Below are 24,883 nucleotides of genomic sequence, written 5' to 3' on the forward strand. Positions count from 1 at the left end.
AAGTGCTTTATGTGCCTTATCTCATTTGATATGTGATAGCCAGATGGCCCTCAGTGATCCATAGCACCTGGTATCCATGGGATTATATAATTCCCTCCTACCCCAAGCTGGGCTAACAGTAACTAATAGGAAACTAAAAATAAAGAGCATGACTTTAAGGATAGACCATATATTATGGCTTCTACCTCGCTCTTCTGGATCATCTATTCTGCTGCTGCTGCTAAGTCACTTCAGTCGTGTCCGACTCTGTGCGACCCCATAGACAGCAGCCCACCAGGCTCCCCCGTCCCTGGGATTTTCCAGGCAAGAGTACTCGAGTGGGGTGCCATTGCCTTCTCCGATCATCTAGGAAAAGCCAAATGCCACGTTGCTAGGACACTCAAGTAGCCTATGGAGAGATGCATGTGACAAGGAACTTATACATTCTGCAATAACCAGCACCAACCAAGTCTGTGAGTGGGCTTTAATCCTCCAACCTCAGTCAGGCTTTCAGATAACTGAAGCCCCAGCCAACATCTTAACTATAACTCCTGAGAGACCTTGCGCTAAAACTACCTAAGAAGCTGTTCCTGAAATCCTAATGCATAGGAACTCTGTGAGATCTTCATGTTTATTACTGGCTTCCCCAGTGGCCCAGATGGTAAAGAATCTGCCTGCTAAGGCAGGAGACCAGAGTTCGATCCTTGATTCAGTAAGATTCCCCTGGAGAAGGGCATGGCAACCCACTCCAGTTTTCTTGCCTGGAGAATTCATGGACAGAGGAACCTGGTGGGCTACAGTCCATGGGGTCACAAAGAGGTGGACACGACTGAGCGACTAACTCACACATAGGACTGAACGCAGGCTTGCGTGATTACAGAGTCTACCCACTGAGCTGAAGGGTGTCCCAAATGAGTGCCAACTCTTCCCTTGAAGGAACAGGTTAAGACCAGAACGCTGAAAAAAAATGTTTCTGCCTCCAGTACAAATGTGTTCTGGCTGAGAGGAACGTGAACCTAGGAAACCAGCAGGCTCGGAAGAAGAGAAAAGCCAACAGGAGTGAAAACCAGCAGAAACAGACACTCAGAGTTCAGATAGCAATACTATCAGATACATATTATAAAAGAGAAATATTTAATGCACTTAAATCTATAACAAGCTTGAAACTATAAGAAGTTATATCAAGTAATGTAATGAATTTGAAAACCTAAAAGGATTTGAACTTCTAAAATGAAAAATACAAAAACCAAAATAAAACATTCAACAGATGGGTTAAACCACAGATTAGATGTGGCTACGAGGGAACTAGTGAGATAGAAAGCAGACATCAATCACAGATTTAAGAGACTCCATATGTTTTCACACACAGACACATCATAGTGAAAATGCACACCACCAAAGACAGAGATCTTAAAAGCAGTCAGAGGGAAAAGAAAAAAACAGGGATTACTTTCAGAAGAACAGCAGTACAACGTGGATGAACCTCAAGAACATTATGCTAAATGGAAGAAATCAATCACAAAGAACCATACATTGTAAGATTAAATTTACATAAAGTATCCAAAATAGGAAAATTTCTAGAAACCAAAAGTAAACTAGCGCTGGGGGGTAAGAGAGTAGGAGATAGAGAGTGTCTGCTAATGGATACAGGGTTTCTTTGGGGGCGGTAAAAATGTTCTAAATTGAGATGGAGATAGTTGCACAACTCTGTACTAAAAACCATTAAATTGTACACTTTAAATGGGTGGATATTATAGTATATAATTTATTTCTTGGTAAAGCTATTTAAAGAAAGAACAGCAGTTAGACTGACAGGTGATGATGTCTCAACACCAACCATGGAAGCTGGAAGACAACAGAATGCTATCTTCAAGGTGCCCAGCTAGAATTCTATATCCAGCAAAAATGTCTACCAAGAGTGAGGAAGCCCAAGGGCTTCCATGGTGGCTCAGTGGTAAAGAATCAACCTGCCAATGCAGGTGACATTGTTTCAATCCCTGATATGGGAAGATCTCACATGCCGAGGAGCAACTAAGCCTATGGGTCACAATATTGAGTCTGTGCTCTAGAGCATGGGAACCACAACTACTGAGTCTTTGTGCTGCAACTACTTAAGCCCACACCCCCTAGAGTCGGTGCTCCATAACAAGACAAGCCACTGCAGTGAGAAGCCCGCACACCTCAACTAAAGAGTTACCCCCACTCACTGCAAAAAGAGAAAAGCCCGCATGGCAATGAAAACCCAGCACAGCCAAACAATAAATAAATAAAATTATTTTTTTAAAAAGAGTGAGGTCTACATAAAGATTTTTCAAACAAAACCCAAAAAAGTTTGTCACCAGAAGACCAACCCCACAGGGAATTCTAAAACAGCAGTTCTCAAACTTGGCTTTTCATTAGGCTCATCAGAGAACATTAAAAGCTCCTGATGTCTGGGCCCATCCCAGATATTCTGAATCAATTGATCCGAGATATTAATCTGGGCATAAGATTTTTCAAAGTTCCCCAAGTGATTCAAAGGTATAGCTCAGGCTGAGAACCTCTGTTTTTTGGGATCTATTTCAGGCAAAAAGAAAGTGATCCCAGAAGAAAGTCTGAGATTCCTTCATTCATTTAATAAAATCTGTGGACACCTATTAGGTGTTGGGGAACTGTGACTAGACACCAGGAACACAGCAATGAGCAAATAGACAAAGGTCCTCACCCTCTGAAAGAGGGAAACAGACAAGAACAAAAACAAGATAAAGAAGTAAAATATGCTATTAGATACATTAGTACCTAATTAGGAAAAAATGAAGCCAGGAAGGAAAACATAAAATGCTGGATGTATATGCATGTGTGTGAAATTTAAGATAGAGTGGACAGGAAAAGACTTTTGGTAAATGATATAAAGACTTTTGGCTAAAGACTTAAAGAGCAGGAACAAGCCAGGAAGATATTTGGGCTATGGGAAGTGCAAAGGCCCTGAGATGGAAGGGTGTCTGCCTTGTTCCAGGATCTGGAGGCCAGAGGGAGGACTGAGCCAAGGGGAGAGAAGTCAGAGAAGGAGCCACAGCACTCTGCAGGTCTTGGGAGGACCTTTGCTTTTACTATGAGCGAGATGAAACCTATGGGGAGTATTCTGAGGAGTAACAGGGCTTTCCGGCATCTGGGTGAAAGTGGACCTTAGTAACCAAAAGGGGAAGCAAAGAGCCTAGTCAGGAGGCTGGAGCATGGTGCTGGAGGAAAAAGGATGGAGGTGGATTGGGATGGTGGGTGGAGGAGGTGAGAGGTGACAGATTCTGGATCTATTCTGCAAGTGCATCCCATAGGATCTGCCAATCTACAGGATGAGGGGCGGGAGAAAAGTTCAAGGGTGGGAAGACAGGAGAATGTGAAGAGCTTCCAGCCTGTGTCCGGCGAAAGCAAACTTCATTCAGTTCAGTTCAGTTCATTTCAGTCGTTCAGTCGTGTCCGACTCTTGGCGACCCCATGAATTGCAGCACGCCAGGCCTCCCTGTCCATCACCAACTCCCGGAGTTTACCCAAACTCATGTCCATCGAGTCGGTGATGCCATCTAGCCATCTCATCCTCTGTCATCCCCTTCTCCTTCTGCCCCCAATTCCTCCCAGCATCAGGATCTTTTCCAATGAGTCAACTCTTTGCATGAGGTGGCCAAAGTACTGGAGTTTCAGCCTCAGCATCAGTCCTTCCAATGAACACCCAGGACTGGTCTCCTTTAGGATGGACTGGTTGGATCCCCTTGTAGTCCAAGGGACTCTCAAGAGTCTTCTCCAACACCACAGTTCAAAAGCATCAATTCTTCGGCGCTCAGCTTTCTTCACAGTCCAACTCTCACATCCATCATGACCACTGGAAAAACCATAGCCTTGACTAGACGGACCTTTGTTGGCAAAGTAAAATTTCTGCTTTTTAATGCGCTATCTAGGTTGGTCACAACTTTCCTTCCAAGGAGTAAGTGTCTTTTAATTTCATGGCTGCAATCACCATCAGCAGTGATTTTGGACCCCCCAAAAATAGTCTGACACTGTTTCCACTGTTTCCCCATCTATTTCCCATGAAGTGATGGGACCAGATACCATGATCTTCGTTTTCTGAATGTTGAGCATTAAGCCAACTTTTTCACTCTCCACTTTCACTTTCATCAAGAGGCTTTTTAGTTCCTCTTCACTTTCTGCCATAAGGGTGGTGTCATCTGCATATCTGAGGTTACTGATATTTCTCCTGGCAATCTTGATTCCAGCTTGTGCTTCTTCCAGCCCAGCGTTTCTCATGATGTACTCTGCATATAAGTTAAATAAGCAGGGTGACAATATACAGCCTTGACGTACTCCTTTTCCTATTTGGAACCAGTCTGTTGTTCCATGTCCAGTTCTAACTGTTGCTTCCTGACACACATACAGATTTCTCAAAAGGCAGATCAGGTGGTCTGGCAGTCCTATCTCTTTCAGAATTTTCCACAGTCTGTTGTGATCCACACAGTCAAAGGCTTTGGCACAGTCAATAAAGCAGAAGTAGATGTTTTTCTGGAACTCTCTTGCTTTTTCGATGATCCAGCTAATGCTGGCAATTTGGTCTCTGGTTCCTCTGCCTTTTCTAAAACCAGCTTGAACATCTGGAAGTTTGCGGTTCACATATCGCTGAAGCCTGGCTTGGAGAATTTTGAGCGTTACTTTACTAGCGTGTGAGATGAGTGCAATTGTGCGGTAGTTTTGTTGCAGGAAGGGAGACCCCTTCCAGGGCCTGAAACTGGGCTCTTGTCTAACACTAGGAAATGAATTGTCTGAGGAGACACATGTGTGACGCAGCAAGAGACTTTACTGGGAAAGGGCACCTGGGTGGAGAGCAGTAGGGTAAGGGAACCCAGGAGAACTGCTCTGCCACGTGGCTTGCAGTCTCTGGCTTTATGATGATGGGACTAGTTTCCGGGTTGTCTTTGGCCAGTCATTCTAATTCAGAGTGTTTCCTGGTGGCACACGCATCGCCCAGCCAAGGTGGATGCTAGTGAAAGGGATTCTGGGAAGTGGACGGACATGCAGTGTCTCCTTCTGATCTTTTCCAAACTCTTCCGGTTGGTGGTGGCTTATTAGTTCCGTATTCCTTACCAGGATCTCCTGTCATAAAACAACTTGTGCGAATGGTTACTAAAGGGCCTGGCCAGGGTGGGCAGTTTCCATCAGCGTGCTTCCCCTAACAGTTTGAGCATTCTTTGGCATTGCCTTTCTTTGGGATTGGAATGAAAACTGACCTTTTCCAGTCCTGTGGCCACTGCTGAGTTTTCCAAAATTTCTGGCATATTGAGTGCAGCACTTTCACAGCATCATCCTTTAGGATTTGAAATAGCTCAACTGGAATTCCATCACCTCCACTAGCTTTGTTCATAGTGATGCTTTCTAAGGCCCACTTGACTTCACATTCCAGGATGTCTGGCTCTAGGTGAGTGATCACACCATTGTGATTATCTGGGTCGTGAAGATCTTTTTTGTACAGTTCTGTATATTCTTGCCACCTCTTCTTAATATCTTCTGCTTCTGTTAGGTCCATACCATTTCTGTCCTTTATCAAGCCCATCTTTGCATGAAATGTTCCCTTGGTATCTCTCATTTTCTTGAAGAGATCTCTAGTCTTTCCCTTTCTGTTGTTTTCCATTTCTTTTCATTGATTGCTGAGGAAGGCTTTCTTATCTCTCCTTGCTATTCTCTGGAACTCTGCATTCAAATGGGAATATCTTTCCTTTTCTCCTTTGCTTTTCACTTCTCTTCTTTTCACAGCTATTTGTAAGGCCTCCTCAGACAGCCATTTTGCTTTTTTCCATTTCTTTTCCATGGGATGGTCTTGAATTCCCTGTCTCCTGAACAATGTCACAAACCTCCGTCCATAGTTCATCAGGTACTCTGTCTATCAGATCTAGTCCCCTAAATCTATTTCTCACTTCCACTGTATAGTCATAAGGAATTTGAGTTAGGTCATACCTGAATGGTCTAGTGGTTTTCCCTACTTTCTTCAATGTAAGTCTGAATTTGGCAATACGGAGTTCATGATCTGAGCCACAGTCAGCTCTGGGTCTTGTTTTTGCTGACTGTGTAGAGCTTCTCCATCTTTGGCTGCAAAAAATATAATCAGTCTGATTTCGGTGTTGACCATTTGGTGATGTCCATGTGTAGAGTCCTCTCTCGTGTTGTTGGAAGAGGGTGTTTGCTATGACCAGTGCGTTCTCTTGGCAAAACTCTATTAGCCTTTGCCCTGCTTCATTCCATATTCCAAGGCCAAATTTGCCTGTTACTCCAGGTGTTTCTTGACTTCCTACTTTTGCATTCCAGTCCCCTATAATGAAAAGGACATCTCTTTTGGATGTTAGTTCTAAAAGGTCTTGTAGGTCTTCACAGAACTGTTCAACTTCAGCGTCTTCAGTGTTACTGGTTGGGGCATAGGCTTGGATTACCATGATATTGAATGGTTTGCCTTGGAAACCAACAGAGATCATTCTGTCATTTTTGAGATTGCATCCAAGTACTGCATTTCAGACTCCTGTTGACCATGATGGCCACTTCATTTCTTCTAAGGGATTCCTGCCCGCAGTAGTAGATAAAATGGTCATCTGAGTTAAATTCACCCGTTCCAGTTCATTTTAGTTTGCTGATTCCTAGAATGTTCAACTCTTGTCATCTCCTGTTTGACCACTTCCAATTTGCCTTGATTCATTGACCTAACATTCCAGGTTCTATGCAATAAATATTGCTCTTTACAGCACTGGACATTGCTTCTATCACCAGTCACATCCACAACTGGGTATTGTTTTTGTTTTCGCTCCATCCCTTCATTATTTCTGGAGTTATTTCTCCACTGATCTCCTGTAGCATATTGGGCACCTACCGACCTGGGGAGTTCCTCTTTCAGTATCCTATCATTTTGCCTTTTCATACTGTTCATGGGGTTCTCAAGGCAAGAATACTGAAGTGGCAAGAATAATGAAGAAAACTTCATTAGTGGCCCAGTTAAAAGGTGGAGAGTTAACCGCCGAGAGGCAGCGTCGGGCTGGCTAAGGGTGGGCTCCTGAGGCCGCCCGACCTGCATTTAAATCCGGCTGCTTGGCCTAGGGTAGATCAGAAACAGAGCCTCGGTTTCTTCCACCAAAGGAGTAAGGACCGGCATGCCCACCAGTACTGGGGCTGCTGAACTGAGCAAGGGCGGTCTCCGCGCCGCGCCCCGCCCTCCCGGCCCAGTCCCCGCCCCTCATGGCCCCGCCCCTCCCACGGCGCTGCAGGCTGGACCCAGCGGGTGAGTGAGGGTCACAGAGTCCGGGTCTGGCCGGGGGTGGCGAGGGAACGCCCTGGACGGCGGGACAAGAACGCCCTGGATTCCCGTGACCCGGGGCGGGGGCCCCCGCCGGGTGGTCGGGCGGGTGTGGCGGGGAGACCCGGATCCGGCGACAATCTTCCGCCCCACTTCCGGAGCCGCCACTTTCACTTTCTTTTCCGCTGAAACTGCTGCCCTCCTTCTCATGACTGACAGGGGCCGCCGCGGGCGCGAGGGAGTTGGGCTGAAATCCCGCACCCCGGAGGGCGCTCCAGCTCCCAGAGGGAGAAGGGCTCCGGCCCAGCGCCCGGGCTGTGCGGCGCCCCTCCTCCCTTCCCCGCAGCCAGGCCTGTCCAGTTTTCTCTGTGGTACAGAGCCGGCTCGGCTTGGCGCTCCCTCACCTCCCACCCGTTCCTCCTCCCAGGCCCCATCCCCGGTCCTCGGGTAATATGATGCTACCCGATTGCCACCCGGAACCCTGAGGCACCAAGAAGGCTCGGGCCGCGCCACTGGCCACCGGCTGGGGCTGAGTTTCTCGTGGTCTGCCCGTCCTCTAGCAGGTGACTGGGAGATAGCATTTCCCCGGAGCTGCAGCCCGCCCCCCGTCCGCGGGGGAATGGGCACAACCACGCCAGATGGACGAGAAGATCAAGAAAGGTGGGCACAGCCTGGGGGCGGCTGAGAAGCTTCGGGTGGGAGGTGGGCCTTGCCAGAACGCGGCCTCTCCTCCCAGAAGGGCCTGGGAGAGGTCTGTTAACCTGTCCTCCTTCTGCCTACTTGCCCCTCAGATTCCTCCCTTGCAGGCAGGTTGCTCCCAAGGGCATCTTGTCATTCTTTTATTTGATGTCCCTAAGGCCTCCCATGGGCCAGCTCTGCTGAGAAGAGGGTGGGGAGCTCCCAGAGGGCAAGAGACCACCCATGCTAGTGGGGGACCAGACTTCAATTGACCTGAATACCAGGGTCTTTGCCTTCCACCTCGCGCCTTCCACTCAGGTTGGAGAATTAAGTTAGGGCATGTCACCAACCTGCTCACATACCCCTGTGTTTGTTCTTAGAACAGAAGCCTAGAGCAGTTGGGTAGCCTACATGCCTGCTGACTTTGCTCACTTCTGCTTTTGCTCATCTCTGCCTTCCCCCATCTGCCCCCTTGCTCATTCTGCTGGAGCTTCATTAGCTTCTCTGTTCTAACCCAACCATCTCTTGACCAAGGCCTTTCATTTTCCCTCCACTTGAAGCACTTTTCCCCAACCACGTCTTGACATTATTCAACACCTCCTGCTTCAGGTCTTAGCTTCAATGTCACCTCCTCTTCTCTTTCCTGATCTCCTTATCCTGTTCATTTCCTTGCCAGCATGGATCACAGTCTGAATCTTTTTCTTTTGTTAAACTTGTTAGTTGTCTTCTTACTGGGCTGGGAAGTCCATGAGAAGAGGGCCCCCGTTTATCTTATTCACTGCTGAAGCCCAGTTTTTGTGACAGTGATTGGCACACAGTAAGAGGTCAATCCTAAAGGAAATCGACCCTGAATATTCATTGGAAGGTCTGAAGCTGAAGCTCCAATACTTTGGTCACCTGATGCAAAGAACCAATTCATTGGAAAAGACCCTGATCCTAGGAAAGATTGAGGGCAGAAGGAGAAGGGGGCAACAGAGGATGAGATGGTTGGATGGTATCAACGGATATGAGTTTGAGCAAACTCCGGGAGATAGGCAAGGACAGGGGAGCCTCGTGTGCTGCAGTCCATGGGGGGTCACAAAGAGCTGGATACAACTTAGTGACTGAACAGCAAGAGCTCAATAAATGTTTGTTGGATAAACAAGTGCAAGTATGGGGGACGTGGGAATATGAAGGGAAAACAGAACCAAATGAGCAGGGGTGGGGAGTGTCAGAGAAGGCCTCTCAGAGAAAAGGGACTTTTAAGCTGGGTGCTGAAGGATGTGTAGGAGTTTACCAAGAAGACAGAGAGGAAGCAGCATGTATAAAGAATCACCTCCTTCCTCACCCTTCTTACCCATAAAGAAAAATAAACCCTGTGCTAACCTGCTTCCACTGTGGATTTCAGCTGAGGAGGTGGCCCAGAGACTCACCCGAGCAGTGGCTGGTGGGGATGAACAGGTGGCTATGCAGTGTGCCATCTGGCTGGCAGAGCAACGGGTGCCCCTGAATGTGCAACTGAAGCCTGAGGTCTCTCCAACACAGGACATAAGGTGAGAAGTGCGTGGCTGACCAGGAAGCCCAGGGTTCAGAGCTTCCTGAACCCCAGTGGGCTGCAATATAGTGTTGGCCTGTAGAATAGTTAGAGCTTCCCTGGTGGCTCAGTCGGTAAAGAATCTGCCTGCAATCTGGGAGACCTGCGTTTGATACCTGGGTTGGAAAGATCCGCGGGTTGGAAAGATCCCCTGGAGGAGGGCATGGCAACCCACTCCAGTATTCTTGACTGGAGAATCCCCGTGGACAGAGGAACCTGGTGGGCTGCAGTCCATGGAGTCACAAAGAGTCAGACATGACTGAACAACTGAGTACATAGAACAGTTAAGTTATTCTTAATGGCAGATTCTGGGGTCAAGAGCCCAAGCTTCAAACCCCAGCTCTGTCACAAATCAGCTCTGCGATCTAAGGGAGGTCATTTCACCTCTCAGAGTTTTGTTTTGTTTTTAATTTTAAAAATGGAACATAGTAGTAGAGCTGTTAATAGGGTCGTTGCTGCTACTGCTTGCTGCTAAGTCGCTTCAGTCATGTTCGTCTCTGTGCGACCCCATAGACGGCAGCCCACCAGGCTCCCCCGTCCCTGGGATTCTCCAGGCATGAACACTGGAGTGGCTTGCCATTTCCTTCTCCAATGCATGAAAGTGAAAAGTGAAAGTGAAGTCGCTCAGTCGTGTCCGACTGCTAGCGACCCCATGGACTGCAGCCCACCAGGCTCCTCCCTCCATGGGATTTTCCAGGCAAGAGTACTGGAGTGGGGTGCCATCGCCTTCTCAGGAGGTGTATTAGAATGATAGGTCTCGTAGAACAGAGAACACATATTAACAGTGGCGTAAACAACTTTGATGGTAGGCACTCCAGGTGTGGAAGCTCTGCTCTCTGTAGTTCTCAGAGCTCCTGCTTCTTTTGTCTTATTATTATGCCACTCATGACCTCCTTTCTCAGGTTCACCTTATGATCCAAAATGGCTCTTCCCGTTCCAGCCATTGCATCACCATTCTTGTCAATAGGAAGGAAGAAGGGCACACCCTCCCACTCTTAAGAACACAGCTCACAAAATTGCACACTCTTCTTCCACTTAACTCGCATGGCCAGAACTGTCTCGCACAGCCACACGCAGCTTGAAGGGAGGCTGTCTGCCCCAGGAGACTTAAACTTGATGCTGAAATGCTCAGCACAGTGCCCACATATTAAACACTCAAATGTTTTTTTCCTGCTGTGCAGTAAGACACTTTTGCAGTTTCTAATTTTCAATATTGGATCCCATTTGATTTTTTATTGAGATATAATTGACAGACTCTATTCAGCAATTTAAAGTGCATAGTTCGAGGCTTTTAGTATATTCACAGTTGTGTAACCATCACCATAACCAATTACAGAAACTTTTCATCATCCCATTAAGAAACCCCATACCCATTAATAGACACTCCCTATCTCCCGAGTTTTCTTGCCTCAACCCCTCAACCTTAGGCAACAACTAATTTACTTTCTATCTCTTGAAATTTGCCTACTCTGGGAATTTCATATAAATCAAATGGAATTATATACTATGTGGCCTTTTGTGTCTGGGCTTCTGTCACTTAGCAGCATGTTTTCTAGATTCATCCATGTTGTAGCATGTATCAAAACTTCATTCCTTTTTATGACTAATAGAATAATAATAGACTAATAGAATAATAATCTATTGTATTGTTATACCGTATTTTCTTTATTAATCAGTCGATGGACATTTGGGTTGTTCCCACTTTTTTGACTAACATACACAATGCTGCTATGAACATTTGAGTCCAAGTTTTTATATGGACATAATTTTTCCCCCAGTTTTATTGAGATATCATTGACATACAAAACAGAGTTAGTTGACGGTATTGTGACTTACAATAAGAAATGTATATTCTTCCTGTTCTTGGCACTGAGCTCCTAAAACCCTTGGAATTTCTTAAGTGATGAGAATGATAAAGGTGCATTTTGTTATGTTAGTGAGGTGACTCTTGGACTGCCCCTAAATTGCCTAAGGTTGGAGGCTGGTCATAAAAGGAGCCAGCCCTGTGGTTAGAGACATTGAACTTTCAGTCTCATCACCCTCATCTCCGGGGAGGGGAAGAGGGCTGAAGGTTGAATCATCAGTTGCCCATGGATTAATCAGTCATGCCTATGTAATGAGGCCTCCATAAACACTCAAAAAGACAGGGTTTGGATTTTGGAGAGAATGATGCCCCTTCTCACATACCTTGCTCCATACATCTCTTCCATTTGGCTATTATATCCTTTCATAATATAGTAAGTAAATATTTCTCTGAGTTCTGTGAGCTGTTCTAGCAAAATAGTCAACCCATGGAGGAGGTCGTTGGAATCCCTAATCTATATCCAGTCAGTCAGAGAACAGGTGACAACTTGGGGTTTCGATTGGTATGTGAAGTGGTGGGAGCAGCCTGGTAGGACTGAGCCCACAACCTGTGGAAGCTGACGCTGTCTCTGGGTAGAGAGGGCCAGAATCAAGTTGAATTGTAGGATGCCCTGCTGGTGTCTGAAAATTGCTTGGTGTTGTGTGGGAAGCCTTCCCTCTCTTTCCTCTTCCATGTGTTGGAAATTGAGCCTCAGAACCATTTTAGATGTATGACATATGCTTTAATATATGTATATATTGCACAATGATTACCACAGTAAGTTTAGTTAACATCCATTGCCTGACGTAGTAACAAATTATTTTTTCTTGTGACAACTTTTAAGACTTACTCTCTGAGCAGTTCTCAAATATACGATATTGTTAACCATGTTGTACATCTCTTCTCCAGAACTTACTTATCTTAAAACAGGAAGTTTGTAGCTTTTGATCACCTTCACCCCCACAACCGCCCAATCAGTCTGTTCTGTTTCTCTGACATTGATTTTTTTTTTAATTCCATATATAAGTGGTATAATGCAGAATTTGTCTTTCTCTGTCTGATTTATTTCACTTAGCACAATGTCCATGTTGTTGCAGATGCCAGGATTTCCTTCTTTTTATGGCTGAATAATATTTCATTGTGTATGTATATGGAAACAACCTAAGTAACCACGAATGAATAAAGAAACTGTGGCGTGTATGTGTACAATGGACACCTATTTTCATTTCCCATTCTATGGGTTGTCTTTTCACCGTATTGATAGTGTCCTCTGAAGCACGTGTTTTCAATTTTGATGAAATACTGTTTATCTGTTTTCTCTTATTTGTGCTTTTGATGTCATCTAAGAAACCACTGCCTCATCCATGGTCATAAAGGTATACCTTTATTTTTAAAGAGTTTTATAGTTTTAGCTCTTATATTTACATCTTTGATCCCTTTTGAGTTAGGTGAGAGGCAGAGATCCGACTTCATTCTTTTGCTTGTGAATATCTAGTTGTCACAGCACTGTTTGTTAAAAATAAAAAGACTGTTTTGTCCCTGTTTAATATCTTGGCACCTTTGTTGAAAATTATTTGACCATAAGTCTGAAGTTTATTTCTGAAACCTAATTTCTAGTCTGTTGCTCTATATGTCTGTCCTTATACCAGTAAGACAGTTTTGATTACTATAGCTTTGTAGTAAGTTTTTAAAACAGAAGCATAAGTACTCCAACTTTGTTCTTCTCTTTCAAGATTTTTTTTGGCTATTCTGGGTCCCTTGAATCTCCATATGAATCTTAGGGTTAGTGTGCCAGTTTCTGCAAAAAAAATGTGAGCTGGAATTTTGACAGGGATTGCATTTACATCTGTTGATCAATTGGCCATTTGATTTCAAATAAAATACTTGTATATCCATTTCTTGATACATCCACTTAAGATGGTATCTGTGTACACTCCTTGTTATGAAAAATGAGGAATTTAACATACTCGTCTCACTGATCCCTTTTCCTAACTTCCTGGGTTTTGTTAGTACTGAAGTAGAAGTGCTCCCAGTTGAACTCCACTTTATTCCCCCAATTAAATGACACCGTAGTTGCTGCTGTGAAACATACCACCGCACACAGCTTGTTTATATCAGTTGTACTTGTTATTTCCGTAGCATAATTTAATAGCTGTTGTATCAAGCAATAAAACACGAATGCTAAAAGAGAATTTTGTCTATGAAAACTTAAATTGATTGCTTTAGAAAGACAAAATAGAGATGAGGCGCACACACAAAAAAGCCGTTCATTTTAGGGTGAGTGAATTGTAAAAAAAAAAAAAAATATGGTAAAAATCCAAAAGGGCTCTCTGTACTCAGATGCTTCGAGAGTCTTAAGTTCTTGCTCCACTTTAAAGAAGCTGATACTAGAGATCAGAAACCATGTATAATGGGTATGGAAAGTGAAGTCGGAAAGTGAAGTCTCTCAGTCGTGTCCGACTCTTTGCAACCCCATGGACTGTAGCCTACCAGGCTCCTCTGTCCATGGGATTTTCCAGGCAATAGTACTGGAGTGGATTGCCATTTCCTTCTCCAGGGGATCTTCCCGACCCAGGGATGGAACCCAGGTCTCCCGCATTGTAGACAGACCCTTTACCGTCTGAGCCACCAGGGAATAGTTCGTACAAAAAGAAAAAAAAAATCATGGGAAACTCCAGCAGATTTGTACTAAATGGAAAACAAAACCAGTGGCCTTTTTACCTAGAGATCCGCCGTTGAATGCACATGTGTATCCTGTAAGGTAAAATTAAGTGTTAGAGTCTGCAACTGTGTCTGCATTTCTCTGCTGTAATGAATTTTCTGACTGATCACTGCTGACCTGGTGACGGCAGAAATGAGGGCTCCAACTGTGCTTCTCTGTTATTGGTGTTAAGGCTATAGCTTTTATTTTTTAAATTTTATTTATTTTTTGAGTCTTAGTTGTAGGATCTTTGATCTTCATTGTGGCGTGCAGAATTTTTTTTTTAGTTGTGGCATGTGAACTCTTAGTTGTGGCATGTGGGGTCTAGTTCCCTGACCAGGGATCGAACCTGGGCCCTCTGCACTGGGAGCTCAGAGCCTTAGCCACTGGACCACCAGGGAAGTCTTGGTTATAGCTTTTAGATTTTCTTTTCTAAGTAAAATTAAGGCTTCTATGCTTTGCCTCTAGGTTGATACTAAAAATGTAAACCCAGTAAAATAGCATTTATAGTATTTTGATTATGGAAATATTACTCAGTGTAAAATAAGTAGTGCAGTTGACACTGTATCTTTCATGTTTCAAGACCCCTGCTGCTTGAAGAAGAGTGTCTTGAAGGTTAAGATCTTTAAATTTCCTTTCCTTCTTTAAATTCCCTTTTAGTTTTCTATTCTGCATCAGACTCAGCTATTCTTGTTTCTTGTATTCAAAGACTTTTCACGTGGAGAAGTGGATGGTAAATGTTTGTTGTCTTTATGTGTCTAAAACTTGCTCATTTCATTGATAGTCGGCTAGATGTTGAAAATCTTTATCCTGAGAAATTTTGAGGGTATTTTCTGGAGTATTTTAAAGCAAGTCTCAGATTTTAGCTCATTCATAAGTAACTTGATATGTCTATAAAACTAATGACTTGAAAAATAACCTCAGTACCATTATTACACCTGAAACATTAACAACTCCTTAAAATCCTCTAATACTCTATTTGTATTAAACTTTCCTTGATTATCTCATTAGTATTTTTTATAGTTGGTTTGTTCTAATCAGGAGCCAAACGAGAATCGACACATAGCATTTCTTAATGTTGTCTGAGTCTCTTTAACCACTTTCTCTATTTTTAGTGCCATTAATTTTTTAGAAATCTGGTTTTTGATCTCCAGAATTCTCCCACATTCTGAGTTTACGAATTGCCTCCTTGGAATGTCATTTGGTGTCTCTCATTTTCCTTGTGAACCTGTAGATGGATCTGAAGGTTAGATGAGTCAGGAGTTACTGTTAGATTCCCAGCAACTCTTCTTCATTTTCTGATTGTTTCTTGCTGTTCTTGCTTTAAGGATGCAGCGTTTTCCCAAGTTGCTCTGGAGGTTCTAAGTGGGCTTTTTTCTGTGTCCTGAAATCAGTTCTGTTTTTTCGTCTCAGCCATCCATTTTCGTGCCATTGGTCTTCCCAAAAAGTTTTCACATCTTTTAGAAGATTGGTGTTTAAAACCACTTTCTCCGAAATACTCCTGTTTGGATTTAAATCCTGCCTCTAACAGTTATTGTTTACTCAGCAGAGTCACTATAACCTCTCTGTGCCTCCTGTTTTTATCTGTAATATAGGGGAGATGACAGTACGTGTCTCATGGGTTCATTGAGAGAACTGAGTTAATACATGTTAAGTGCTTTAAAGAGTCTTAGCATACAGTTAATAATAGCTGCTGTGGTTTGGTTAAGGAGCCAATAATAGCCAGTAATACAAGAGACTGAAGGAGGCAGCGCATTAAGGCCCTGATGCCACGGTGAGTTTGGATTTTATTCTGAGAGCCTTGTGGAGCCACTGCAGGGCCTAAGCAGTGAGTTCTGATCCAGGAGGAAGCACAGGGGAGTGGGAATCCAGGAGCTAGCTGGTGGTTGAGGTTGGACCTTCACCCAGAGCCCTTGCCCTCCCCGCAGGCTGTGGGTGAGCGTGGAGGATGCACAGATGCACACGGTCACTATCTGGCTCACGGTGCGGCCTGACATGACGGTGGCCTCCCTCAAGGACATGGTGAGTGAGGGGGTGAGAGGGAGGGCGGAGCTTCCCCTTTTGCCCCCGCCTGTCTCTGCTCTGCTCCTCCCTCCCCACGCCTCCTGTCCATCCTCCCTGACAGGTGTTCCTAGACTATGGCTTCCCGCCAACCCTGCAGCAGTGGGTGATCGGGCAGCGGCTGGCCCGGGACCAGGAGACTCTGCACTCCCACGGCGTGAGGCGGGACGGGGACAGCGCCTACCTCTATCTGCTGTCCGCCTGCAACACCTCGCTCAACCCTCAGGAGCTGCAGCGGGAGAGGCAGTTGCGGATGCTGGAAGGTAAGGCTCTGCTTCCTGGTGATGTGGGCTCACCTGTGGTCGTAGGGCAGGAGGGAGTGAGGCGCAGAGCCCAGGGGCTTTCCATCAGGGACTTGCCTGAAGGACCTTATCCCTAGTGGGGAAGAGAGGACAAAGGACACCCCAGGAGGGAGCCATCTGGGGAACCCTTTGGAGAACAGCCAGTCTAGGGGAGAAGGGCTGAGTTCAGTCCCCACCCTGGCATTTATCAACTCCTTGACCTCAGGCAAGTTCCTTCCTATCTCTCCTCCTCAGTTTTCTAAATCTGTAAATTGGATGTTATAGCTAGTTTTTAAATTTTTTACTTCTTATTCTGAAATATTTCAGACCTACAGAAAAGTTGCAAAATTGTACAAAGAATTGTGTAAGGAATTCCCATGTACCTTTCATGTGGATTCCCAAATACTAATATTTTGACTGTATTTGGTTTATCATTGTCTCCATGTAAAATTATTTATTTATGCATAAATAATTTTTGGAGATGTTTTGAGAGTAGGTTGCAGACATGATGTCCCTTTTCCCTAAATAGTTCAGTTTGTATTTCCTTAACAAAAAAGGTCATTTTCTTACATTTATTGTACAGTTAGCAAATTTAGGAAATTAACTTTGATACAGTACCGCTACCTAATGTGCAGATCTTGCTCAAATTTTACCAGTTGTCTCACTCATGTCCTTTATAGTGAAAGACCTGGCTCTTGGCCTTGGTGTTTCTCAGTCTTTTTCAGTCTTTGATCTCTGGTCTTCCCTTGACTGTCCAGGCCAGTTTTGTTTTTAGCTTTTCCGTCCTATGTACCCTCGGGAATGGATTCAGTTTCAGTATTTTGGCAGGGCCACTTCAGAAGTGTTGTTTGTCCCTCTTGGTGCACTTGTGTGGACACTTAGGCACACAGGAGATCTGTTTTCAAGCAGGGTTCTTAAGCCGGGTGGACCTAGGAGCAGTGGTGGGTAGAAGGAGAGACTGTGACCCTGTGAGAGCCAGGACACTCAGCCATGGCTGGGCCCACCTGGCAAGATGGAGCTGGAAACTCCTTGGAGCAGAGGGAGAGGATAGAAGGGGGGTTTCCTGGCTGGCTCAGGGTGTGGATGATATTGGCTACATGGATCCACCACCCTTTGAACCCTTTTCCCCAGATCTGGGCTTCAAGGACCTCACGCTGCAGCCACGGGGCCCCCTGGACCCAGTTCCCCCAAAGCCTGGGGCCGCTCAGGAGCCGGGTCGGGGGCAGCCTGATGCAGCGCCAGAGCCCCCGCCGGTAAGCTGCCCCAAGTGCGCCCCTGTGCCCTGCCCCCTGCGCCCCCCGCCATTTAGTCTCCCTGCCATCACTGCCCCTCTACCCCCAGGTGGGCTGGACGTGCCCTGGCTGCACCTTCATCAACAAGCCCACTAGGCCTGGCTGCGAGATGTGCTGCCGGGCGCGGCCCGAGGCCTACCAGGTACCCGCCTCTTACCAGCCAGACGAGGAGGAGCGAGCGCGCCTGGCCGGTGAGGAGGAGGCGCTGCGCCAGTACCAGCAGGTGGGCGCCAAAGTCCCCGGAAAGACACCTGCAGCCTGGACAGGGGAGGCATAGGCCAGAAAGGGAGACACATCCACATTGCTCCTGCCCCCTGTTGCTGCCCCCTTGTGGTCACACCGGTGGTGGTGACCCTACACTTGACTGTGACCGGCCTCTTCCTGAGGTCATTCATACTACCTCTGAGACCCTACTCCCCAGCTGTGACGCACGTCCAGGCTTATTTGTGCTCCCCCTTCCCCCTTCCCCATGAGCTGTGGCGCCACCCCTGGCTTTGACTTACTTTCCCATCATGCACTCAAGGGTACCTGGCTCTGACCCCAGCATCCTAGACAAGACCCAGACCACACCCCTGCTTCATCCAGCTGTGACCTAGGTCTTGCTCCATTAGCCCTGACCTCATCCTGAATCCTACTATTCCTGACCCCCACCCCCCACCCCTTCCTTCCTGGCTGTAGCCCTCCTAGACTTCCTGAGAGCCTGGACCCAGCTCCTTGCTGCCCACTTGGAGGCTGACCCGCCCCCTGTTCTGCCCCATCCCACTGTCCCCCATCCCACTGTTACACACTCACAGATTATGTAGATACATAACCCTGAGCGGTTTCCCATTCTGATCCAATGTCCCCGTCCCGCCCTTGGACCCAGTGCTGGCCATGACCTCATTGCTGGTCCCATCTACAACCCTGGCCCAGACCCCGGCCCTCTCTCCCGACTTGCTCTGCTCCCTCGCTTTATCACCACCCCCCAACCCCCTGCCTTTCCCCCTGGAGCTACCCCTGCCGTGCTTCTTGGCAGAGATGGGAGTCCTGCTACCCCTGACTCCCTGCTCAGATCCGGGCCCCATCTCCCCCTGACTTGACCCTACATTGTAGCCTTAAACAGCCCCTGCCTGGCCCACCTCCTGCCCCACCCCCGTGTTTGGTCGCCTCGCTCCTGGTCCTACCCTTATCATTTACGCCGCTTGCCCACTGCCTGCCCCATACGCAGCCCCACCCTAACCCCAGGATCCTTCCATGAGCCCCCTTTGCCTCTCGTTAGGTGGTCTGACCCATCCTACCCCCTCACCCGGTCCTGCCCTCCCCCGCCAACCCTGACCCGGTCCTGCCCCCTTCCTGGTCTGCCCGCCCCTGAGACCCTGACCCGCCCCGCGGCCCCACCCCCGTGTGCCCAGCGGAAGCAGCAGCAGCAGGAAGGCAACTACCGGAAGCACGTGCAGCTGGATCAGCGGAGCCTGGTTCTGAACACAGAGCCCGCCGAGTGCCCCGTGTGCTACTCGGTCCTGGCTCCTGGCGAGGCCGTGGTGCTGCGCGAGTGTCTGCACACCTTCTGCAGGTGCGGCCCGACTCCCGGCCCTGGCTATGTAGTACCCTGGGCTGGAAGGGGCTGGGGCCCAGGACTCAGCTGTTTGGGCATCCTCACAAACTTGGGAGGTAGGCACCATTTCCTCATCTTGCAGAGGAGGGATGTGAGGTACAGAGAGGCTGCACAGCTCAGACATTCTGGCGCCAGAGCCCGCACCTTTCCGCACCACCGCTGGGCCCATGCAAGGGCAGTGAGTCCCTTGCCTACAGCCTGGGCCAACCCGGCCCTGCCGCTTGCTGGTGGACAGTCTGCCCTCTGAGGCTCTCCTCCTGGCCCTGAATGTGGAGAGCATGTCCTCCTTCACAGCACACATTTGATGAGCTGCTTTGGGTGCCAGGGACTGTGGACTAGGCCTGGGAATCCCCAAATGCCCACAAAAGCTCAGTTTCTGCGTCCTGAAGCTTACCTTCCCATGGTCAGGCTGATGTTAATCAGATAATCACTGATATAATTGTAAATTGTGTCATAAGTGTCAGTGGCTTTTTATAAGCAACGGAGGCCCTGCCCTAGAACAGGTCAGGGAAACCCCTAGGCAAGCTATGTTTGAGCAGACCAGGGGATCCATCGTGGGTACGTGCCTGGCCTGCCTGCAGCAGTAAGGGGTCAGTGTGTCTGGAGCAGAGGGATGGAGCAGGTAAGGCATAGGGACAGAGAGGTATTAGAGAGGGTGAGTCACCAGGGCTCTCAGGTTTGCTCTGGGTGGGGTCGGATGGGAGGTTATGAGGAAGGACATGGCTGATCCAGGAAGTCCAGTGAAGAGGCTTCTACAGTTCTCAGGTGAGGGGTGAGGCAACCTTGGCTGGAGCAATATGGTTAGCAGTGAGGTGGACAGACAAGGTGGGTTGATGGGAGGAACCAGAAGAAAGGAAGAAACTGGGGAGGAGCCAGCCCAAGGTCAGGCCTCACCATGTGAGGGCCAGAGTCCTTGGGGGTGGGGTTCAGATGACCCCTACCCCCCCCCCACTCCTCACCCCTCCCCCAGGGAGTGTCTGCAGGGCACCATCCGCAACAGCCAGGAGGCCGAGGTGTCCTGCCCCTTCATCGACAACACCTACTCATGCTCGGGCAAGCTGCTGGAGAGGGAGATCCGAGCGGTAAGGCCTGGGGGAGGGGCACCCCCCTGCCCCCCACCCTCCATCCCAGGGAACTGGGCTGGGAGCTGGCTGGTGGGAATGGGTTTGAGAGTCCCAGTCTTGGGTTCCGGACATTTGTCAAGAGCCTTCTCTGTGTGGGATGCTGGCGGCCCAAGTAGTGGGCAGGATAGAAATTGGGGGAAATAGCTAGTAAAGAAATCACCCTTGTGAGGAAAAGACAGCAGAGAAGTTAACAACAGTGGGGACAGGACTTCTGGGGCCAGATGGCCCAGGTGACCTCAAGGGCAGATACACAGCCCCTCAGTGCTTTGGTTTGCTCATCTTGAAGTGATAGCAGAAGTGTTCGTGGCTCAGTCGTGTCCGACTCTTTGCGACCCCATGGGCTGTAGTCCGCCAGGCTCCTCTGTCCATGGCATTCCTTTTGGCCACACCTCACAGTTCCCAACCAGGGATCAAACCCTTACCCCCTCCATTGGCAGCACATTCTTAATCACTGGACCGCCAGGGAAGGCACTAACCCGTTCTTTGGATAGAGTTTGTAAACACTGCTGTGTTGGACTTCATGTGTTGGGGGCTTCCTGAAGGTGACCAGGAGGGCATGCACCAAGGTTTCTGAGTCTCGGGCACCAAGGTTGTGGTCTGCTGGCAGCTCCTGAGCCCTGAGGAATACCAGCGGTTTCTGGACCTGGGCATCTCCATTGCGGAAAACCGCAGTGCCTTCAGCTACCACTGCAAGACCCCGGACTGCAAGGGATGGTGCTTCTTTGAGGATGATGTCAATGAGTTCCCCTGCCCCGTGTGCTTCCATGTCAACTGCCTGCTTTGCAAGGTGGGGACAGGGACCCACCCTGCCCAGTCACTCTGATCCTGCTAGGAGCTCATTGCAAGTCCAAGCTTATTCATAGGAATAAGAGAAGGGAGCCAGTATACTGACCCAGTTCCCATGGCTTAGAGCTGCGTGTCAGTGGCCGGGTGTGGCTTGAGTCCTGACCTGAGCCTAACTCTTAGAGTGAGCCCTGAGCCTGGACTGACCCTGGCCTAAGACTGAGCCCCAGTTCTGCCCTCTGACTAACCCTGAGCCTAGTCACAGACCAACCCCAGCCCTGGCCTCAGGCTGTCAACCTCTGTCCTGAATGAGCCCTGACCTCAAACCCAGACTGAGCCCTACCTGACCCTCACTTCAGGCCATCCCGTCATCATTCTCTTAACAGGTGACCACTATAGAGACTGGTCTTGAGCTGGTAGACAGGGCCGAGCCTGGTCACAGTCCAGTAAGCTCACTCTTAGAGCATTACACCGGCAACCAGGGCAGAACTCAGCTGGGGACAAGGGGCTGTGCCCTGGGTGAGAGGTACTTTAGGGATTTCTGTGCCTATCAGGACTTAAATAGGTATATATGATTATTATCGTATGTGATGACCCTGGCTTCACCACCCTGGCCTCAGTGTCCTCTTCTATAAAATGGGTTGTAGTTTACAAAGGAAGGCTCTGTCACTGACACCATCTAGGCATTAAGTGCTTGTGCGGATGCCTGCTCTGGCCCTAACTCTCTGGGAGCTTTCTCATCTCGAGCGCCTCATCCGCTCCAGGCCGTCCATGAGCAGATGAACTGCAAGGAGTATCAAGATGACCTGGCCCTGCGAGCTCAGAATGATATGGCTGCCCGGCAGACAACAGAGATGCTGAGAGTAAGGCTGGGTCAGGGCTGAAGGCCGAGGATCTGAGTTTTGGGGAGCAGTGGGGGCTTCTTAGCCAGAGCTGTGGTTCATGCAGCCCTGGAGGCTCTGAGCTCCTGCTGGCATTTCTGCCGTCCAGAGACGGGACTCAGGACACGTGGTCAGGTGGCGGGCAGCAGGGAGTGTCAGGGTGAAGGGAGGCAACTGCAGACACAGGAGAGGAGGCTGCATTGCAGCTGGGCCTGGGTAGAGCAGCATGGGAGAATGAATCTGAGACTCTGGAGGTGGCCGATTTCTCTCTGCAGTGGGGCGTGGGCCAGGGAGCGGGCTGGCTCTGAGGTCAGCACCTTCTCTGCTCCAGACCATGCTGCAGCAGGGTGAGGCCATGCACTGCCCACAGTGCCAGATCGTGGTGCAGAAGAAGGATGGTTGCGACTGGATCCGGTGCACTGTCTGCCACACTGAGATCTGCTGGGTCACCAAGGGCCCCCGCTGGGGCCCCGGGGTGAGTGCCCTGACAGCAGAGGGCTCAGGAGTACTGCGGGAGGTGCCCGAGAGTAGAGTTCATACAAGTCAGCCCATGGGCCAAGTCACCCCAGCGCCTACATTTGTGAAGTTCATGAACTAAGAAAGCTTTTTGCGTTTTTTAAATTGGTTGAACATATCAATACCTGTGGCTGATTCATGTTGATGTTTGGCAGAAACCAACACAATACTGTAAAGCAGTTATCCTTCAATTAAAAATAAATTAATTAAAAAAAGAAAAAGAGGGGGGCTTGAAGCTAGAAAGCCTGGGTTCTAACTTTTCCCCAAACTGTCTATTCTTGATTAAATGAGAATAATAAAAGAGAAATACAATTTGAAAAATGGTTGAACGTATTAAAAGGAACATATTTTGTGACATGTAAAAATTATATGAAACCTGAATTTTAGTGTCCGTAAGTAAAGTTTTGTGGGAGCCCCGCACATTCGTTGGCATTCTGTCTGTGGCTGCTTTTGCGTTGCAAGGATAGAGCCCGTCTGGCTGGCAAAGCCTCAGATAACTGTCTGACCTTTTACAGAAATATTTGCCCATCCCTGCCCTAGAGGGTGCATGTGGGAGTCTGAAGTGGAGGAGTGGGTCCCTGGCTCTGGCACACACTGACTGTGTGGTTATTCCGTTACTCCCTTCTCTGAGCCTGTTTCTTCTTCTGTAAAATGGAGATGATAGCAGAGCCCATCTCAGGCTTCTTGTCAGAATCAAATGGAAAACAGGCGAGAGCAGTGGTATCTGTCATCGTGAGGAGTGTTCCTGGAGTTGGGGCTGGTGTTGTTCATGTCCAGGCAGACAGTGAGACAGGTAGAGCGCTCCCTCCTGCCACCAGCCTGCTGACCCCCTCCAAATATGCAAAAATTCATCAGGTCCTTTGCGGCTCTGGGTCTCAGGTTGGGTAGATAGAGACCACATAATTGAGGGTGCTACGAGAGACCAGAAAGGCCTTGAGAGCTGCCTCCATCTGGTAGCTGAGGCTGTGAGGATCATTCTTAGCAGCAGAATGTGCCCAGGCCAAGACCCATGGTGGGCGAGTGCACTTCGTGGGTGTGATGGGGTGCCTGGGGCCGGGGTAGGGCATTGCTCTCTTCTCTGTCCTGACCTTCTCTCCTCTCCCCTCTCATCTCCTAGGGCCCGGGAGACACCAGCGGGGGCTGCCGCTGCCGGGTGAATGGGATTCCATGCCACCCCAGCTGTCAGAATTGCCACTAAGCTGAGGATGGTCTGGTCCCCCTGCTGACCCAGCCCCACATCTACAAGCTTCTGTGGGACAGGCCTGGTGCTTTGGCTCTGATTTCTTTGCGCTCGGCCGAGACAGGGGCCCTGAAGTGGCCAAGGCCTCTGAGCTGCGTGGATGGCCTTGTTTACTGTGGGCATTGCAAGGGCCCTGCCTGAGCTGGCCGTTGTCCATGGCTGCATCTGCCCCGGTGCCTTTGTCCTTCCCCTGGGGCTCACCAACCAGACCTTTCATCTCTCTGCGGCTCCCATCTGTCTGACCCAGCCTTAAATAGAGCCCCAGCCAGAGGCCTTGCTGGATGGAGCCTCTGAGAGCCCTGGATGAGTCCATACATCCCTCATCCACCACGCTCGTCTGCTGAGCACTCAGCCTGCAGCCTCTCCCATTGGCTTTCTGGGGGTGACTTTTCTCTGGCTTTGCTGTTGGAGGCCTGAGGGCCTCTTAGAATTGCTGCTAATTCCACTTAGAGCCAGGAGGGAGACCTGGCATCCTGAAGCCCAGCCAGTTGTGCTTCTGCGCTCCCTCTTCGCTGCCTGTGTACACTGATTAAAATGGTTTTCCAGGAAGGCCTGAGTGTGATGTCATGAGAGAGAGCGGAGGGGTCATGGGCTGGGACTCTGCACAGAGACAGGCAGGGGCCCAAGCTCTCTGGGAATTGCAGTCAAAAGTTGATGTGTCGCCCCTGTCAGTGTAGAACGAGGGTGTGAACAGAGCACAGGGATCCTTGCTCCGGACTTGGCACCCCTGCACCCACTTGAGGGCAGCATGCTCTGGGTCAACCTTGACCTGGACAGGCAGCTTGCACTGTGTTGAGAGTCTGCCAGCTGGTGTTTGCAGGTGTGTGTGGGCTTCAGGCGGGGAGGGAGGGGCTGGGGCAGCAGCTACAGGCTGGCAGGAATTCTTGCTCTGAATTTCTAGCCTCTCAGTGGGCATCCACTGTCAGGGAACAGAGATATTTCAGGAAGAGGTGAACGTGCCGCTGCTGCAGGGTAATGCTGTGAGCACTTTTAACATCTGAGATAAGATGGCATATTATTATTGGTCCAGTGCTGTTTACTAG

General features: G+C 48.6%; 1 protein-coding gene across 6 annotated transcripts; it reads left to right on the forward strand.

The window, feature by feature from the left end:
* The first annotated feature begins 7,232 nt into the window (after positions 1 to 7,232).
* RBCK1 (RANBP2-type and C3HC4-type zinc finger containing 1) lies at positions 7,233 to 24,389 on the forward strand. 6 transcript variants are annotated; one of them, XR_015139185.1, is made up of 13 exons: positions 7,233 to 7,258; positions 7,701 to 7,933; positions 9,339 to 9,483; positions 15,997 to 16,090; positions 16,194 to 16,392; positions 17,542 to 17,663; positions 17,752 to 17,925; positions 19,094 to 19,254; positions 20,267 to 20,378; positions 20,963 to 21,207; positions 21,887 to 22,066; positions 22,416 to 22,559; positions 23,718 to 24,389. XR_015139185.1 is itself a non-coding variant. In XM_086332616.1 (13 exons), the coding sequence occupies exons 6-13, from the start codon at positions 17,641 to 17,643 to the stop codon at positions 23,796 to 23,798; spliced, it is 1,188 nt and encodes a 395-aa protein (XP_086188742.1). In that variant the 5' UTR covers positions 7,233 to 7,258; positions 7,701 to 7,933; positions 9,339 to 9,483; positions 15,997 to 16,090; positions 16,194 to 16,392; positions 17,542 to 17,640; the 3' UTR covers positions 23,799 to 24,389. The 6 variants fall into 6 exon arrangements, 4 of the variants coding, with proteins under 4 accessions (XP_086188742.1, XP_086188743.1, XP_086188740.1 ...); XR_015139184.1 differs by having other exon boundaries at positions 21,968 to 22,066; XM_086332616.1 differs by having other exon boundaries at positions 18,961 to 19,254; positions 21,028 to 21,207.
* Positions 24,390 to 24,883: the final 494 nt, after the last annotated feature.

Source organism: Bos grunniens, chromosome 13 (genome assembly GCF_055505025.1).
Source record: "Bos grunniens cultivar Pamir isolate PY7600 chromosome 13, Bosgru_T2T1.0, whole genome shotgun sequence".
Lineage (NCBI taxonomy): Eukaryota > Metazoa > Chordata > Mammalia > Artiodactyla > Bovidae > Bos > Bos grunniens.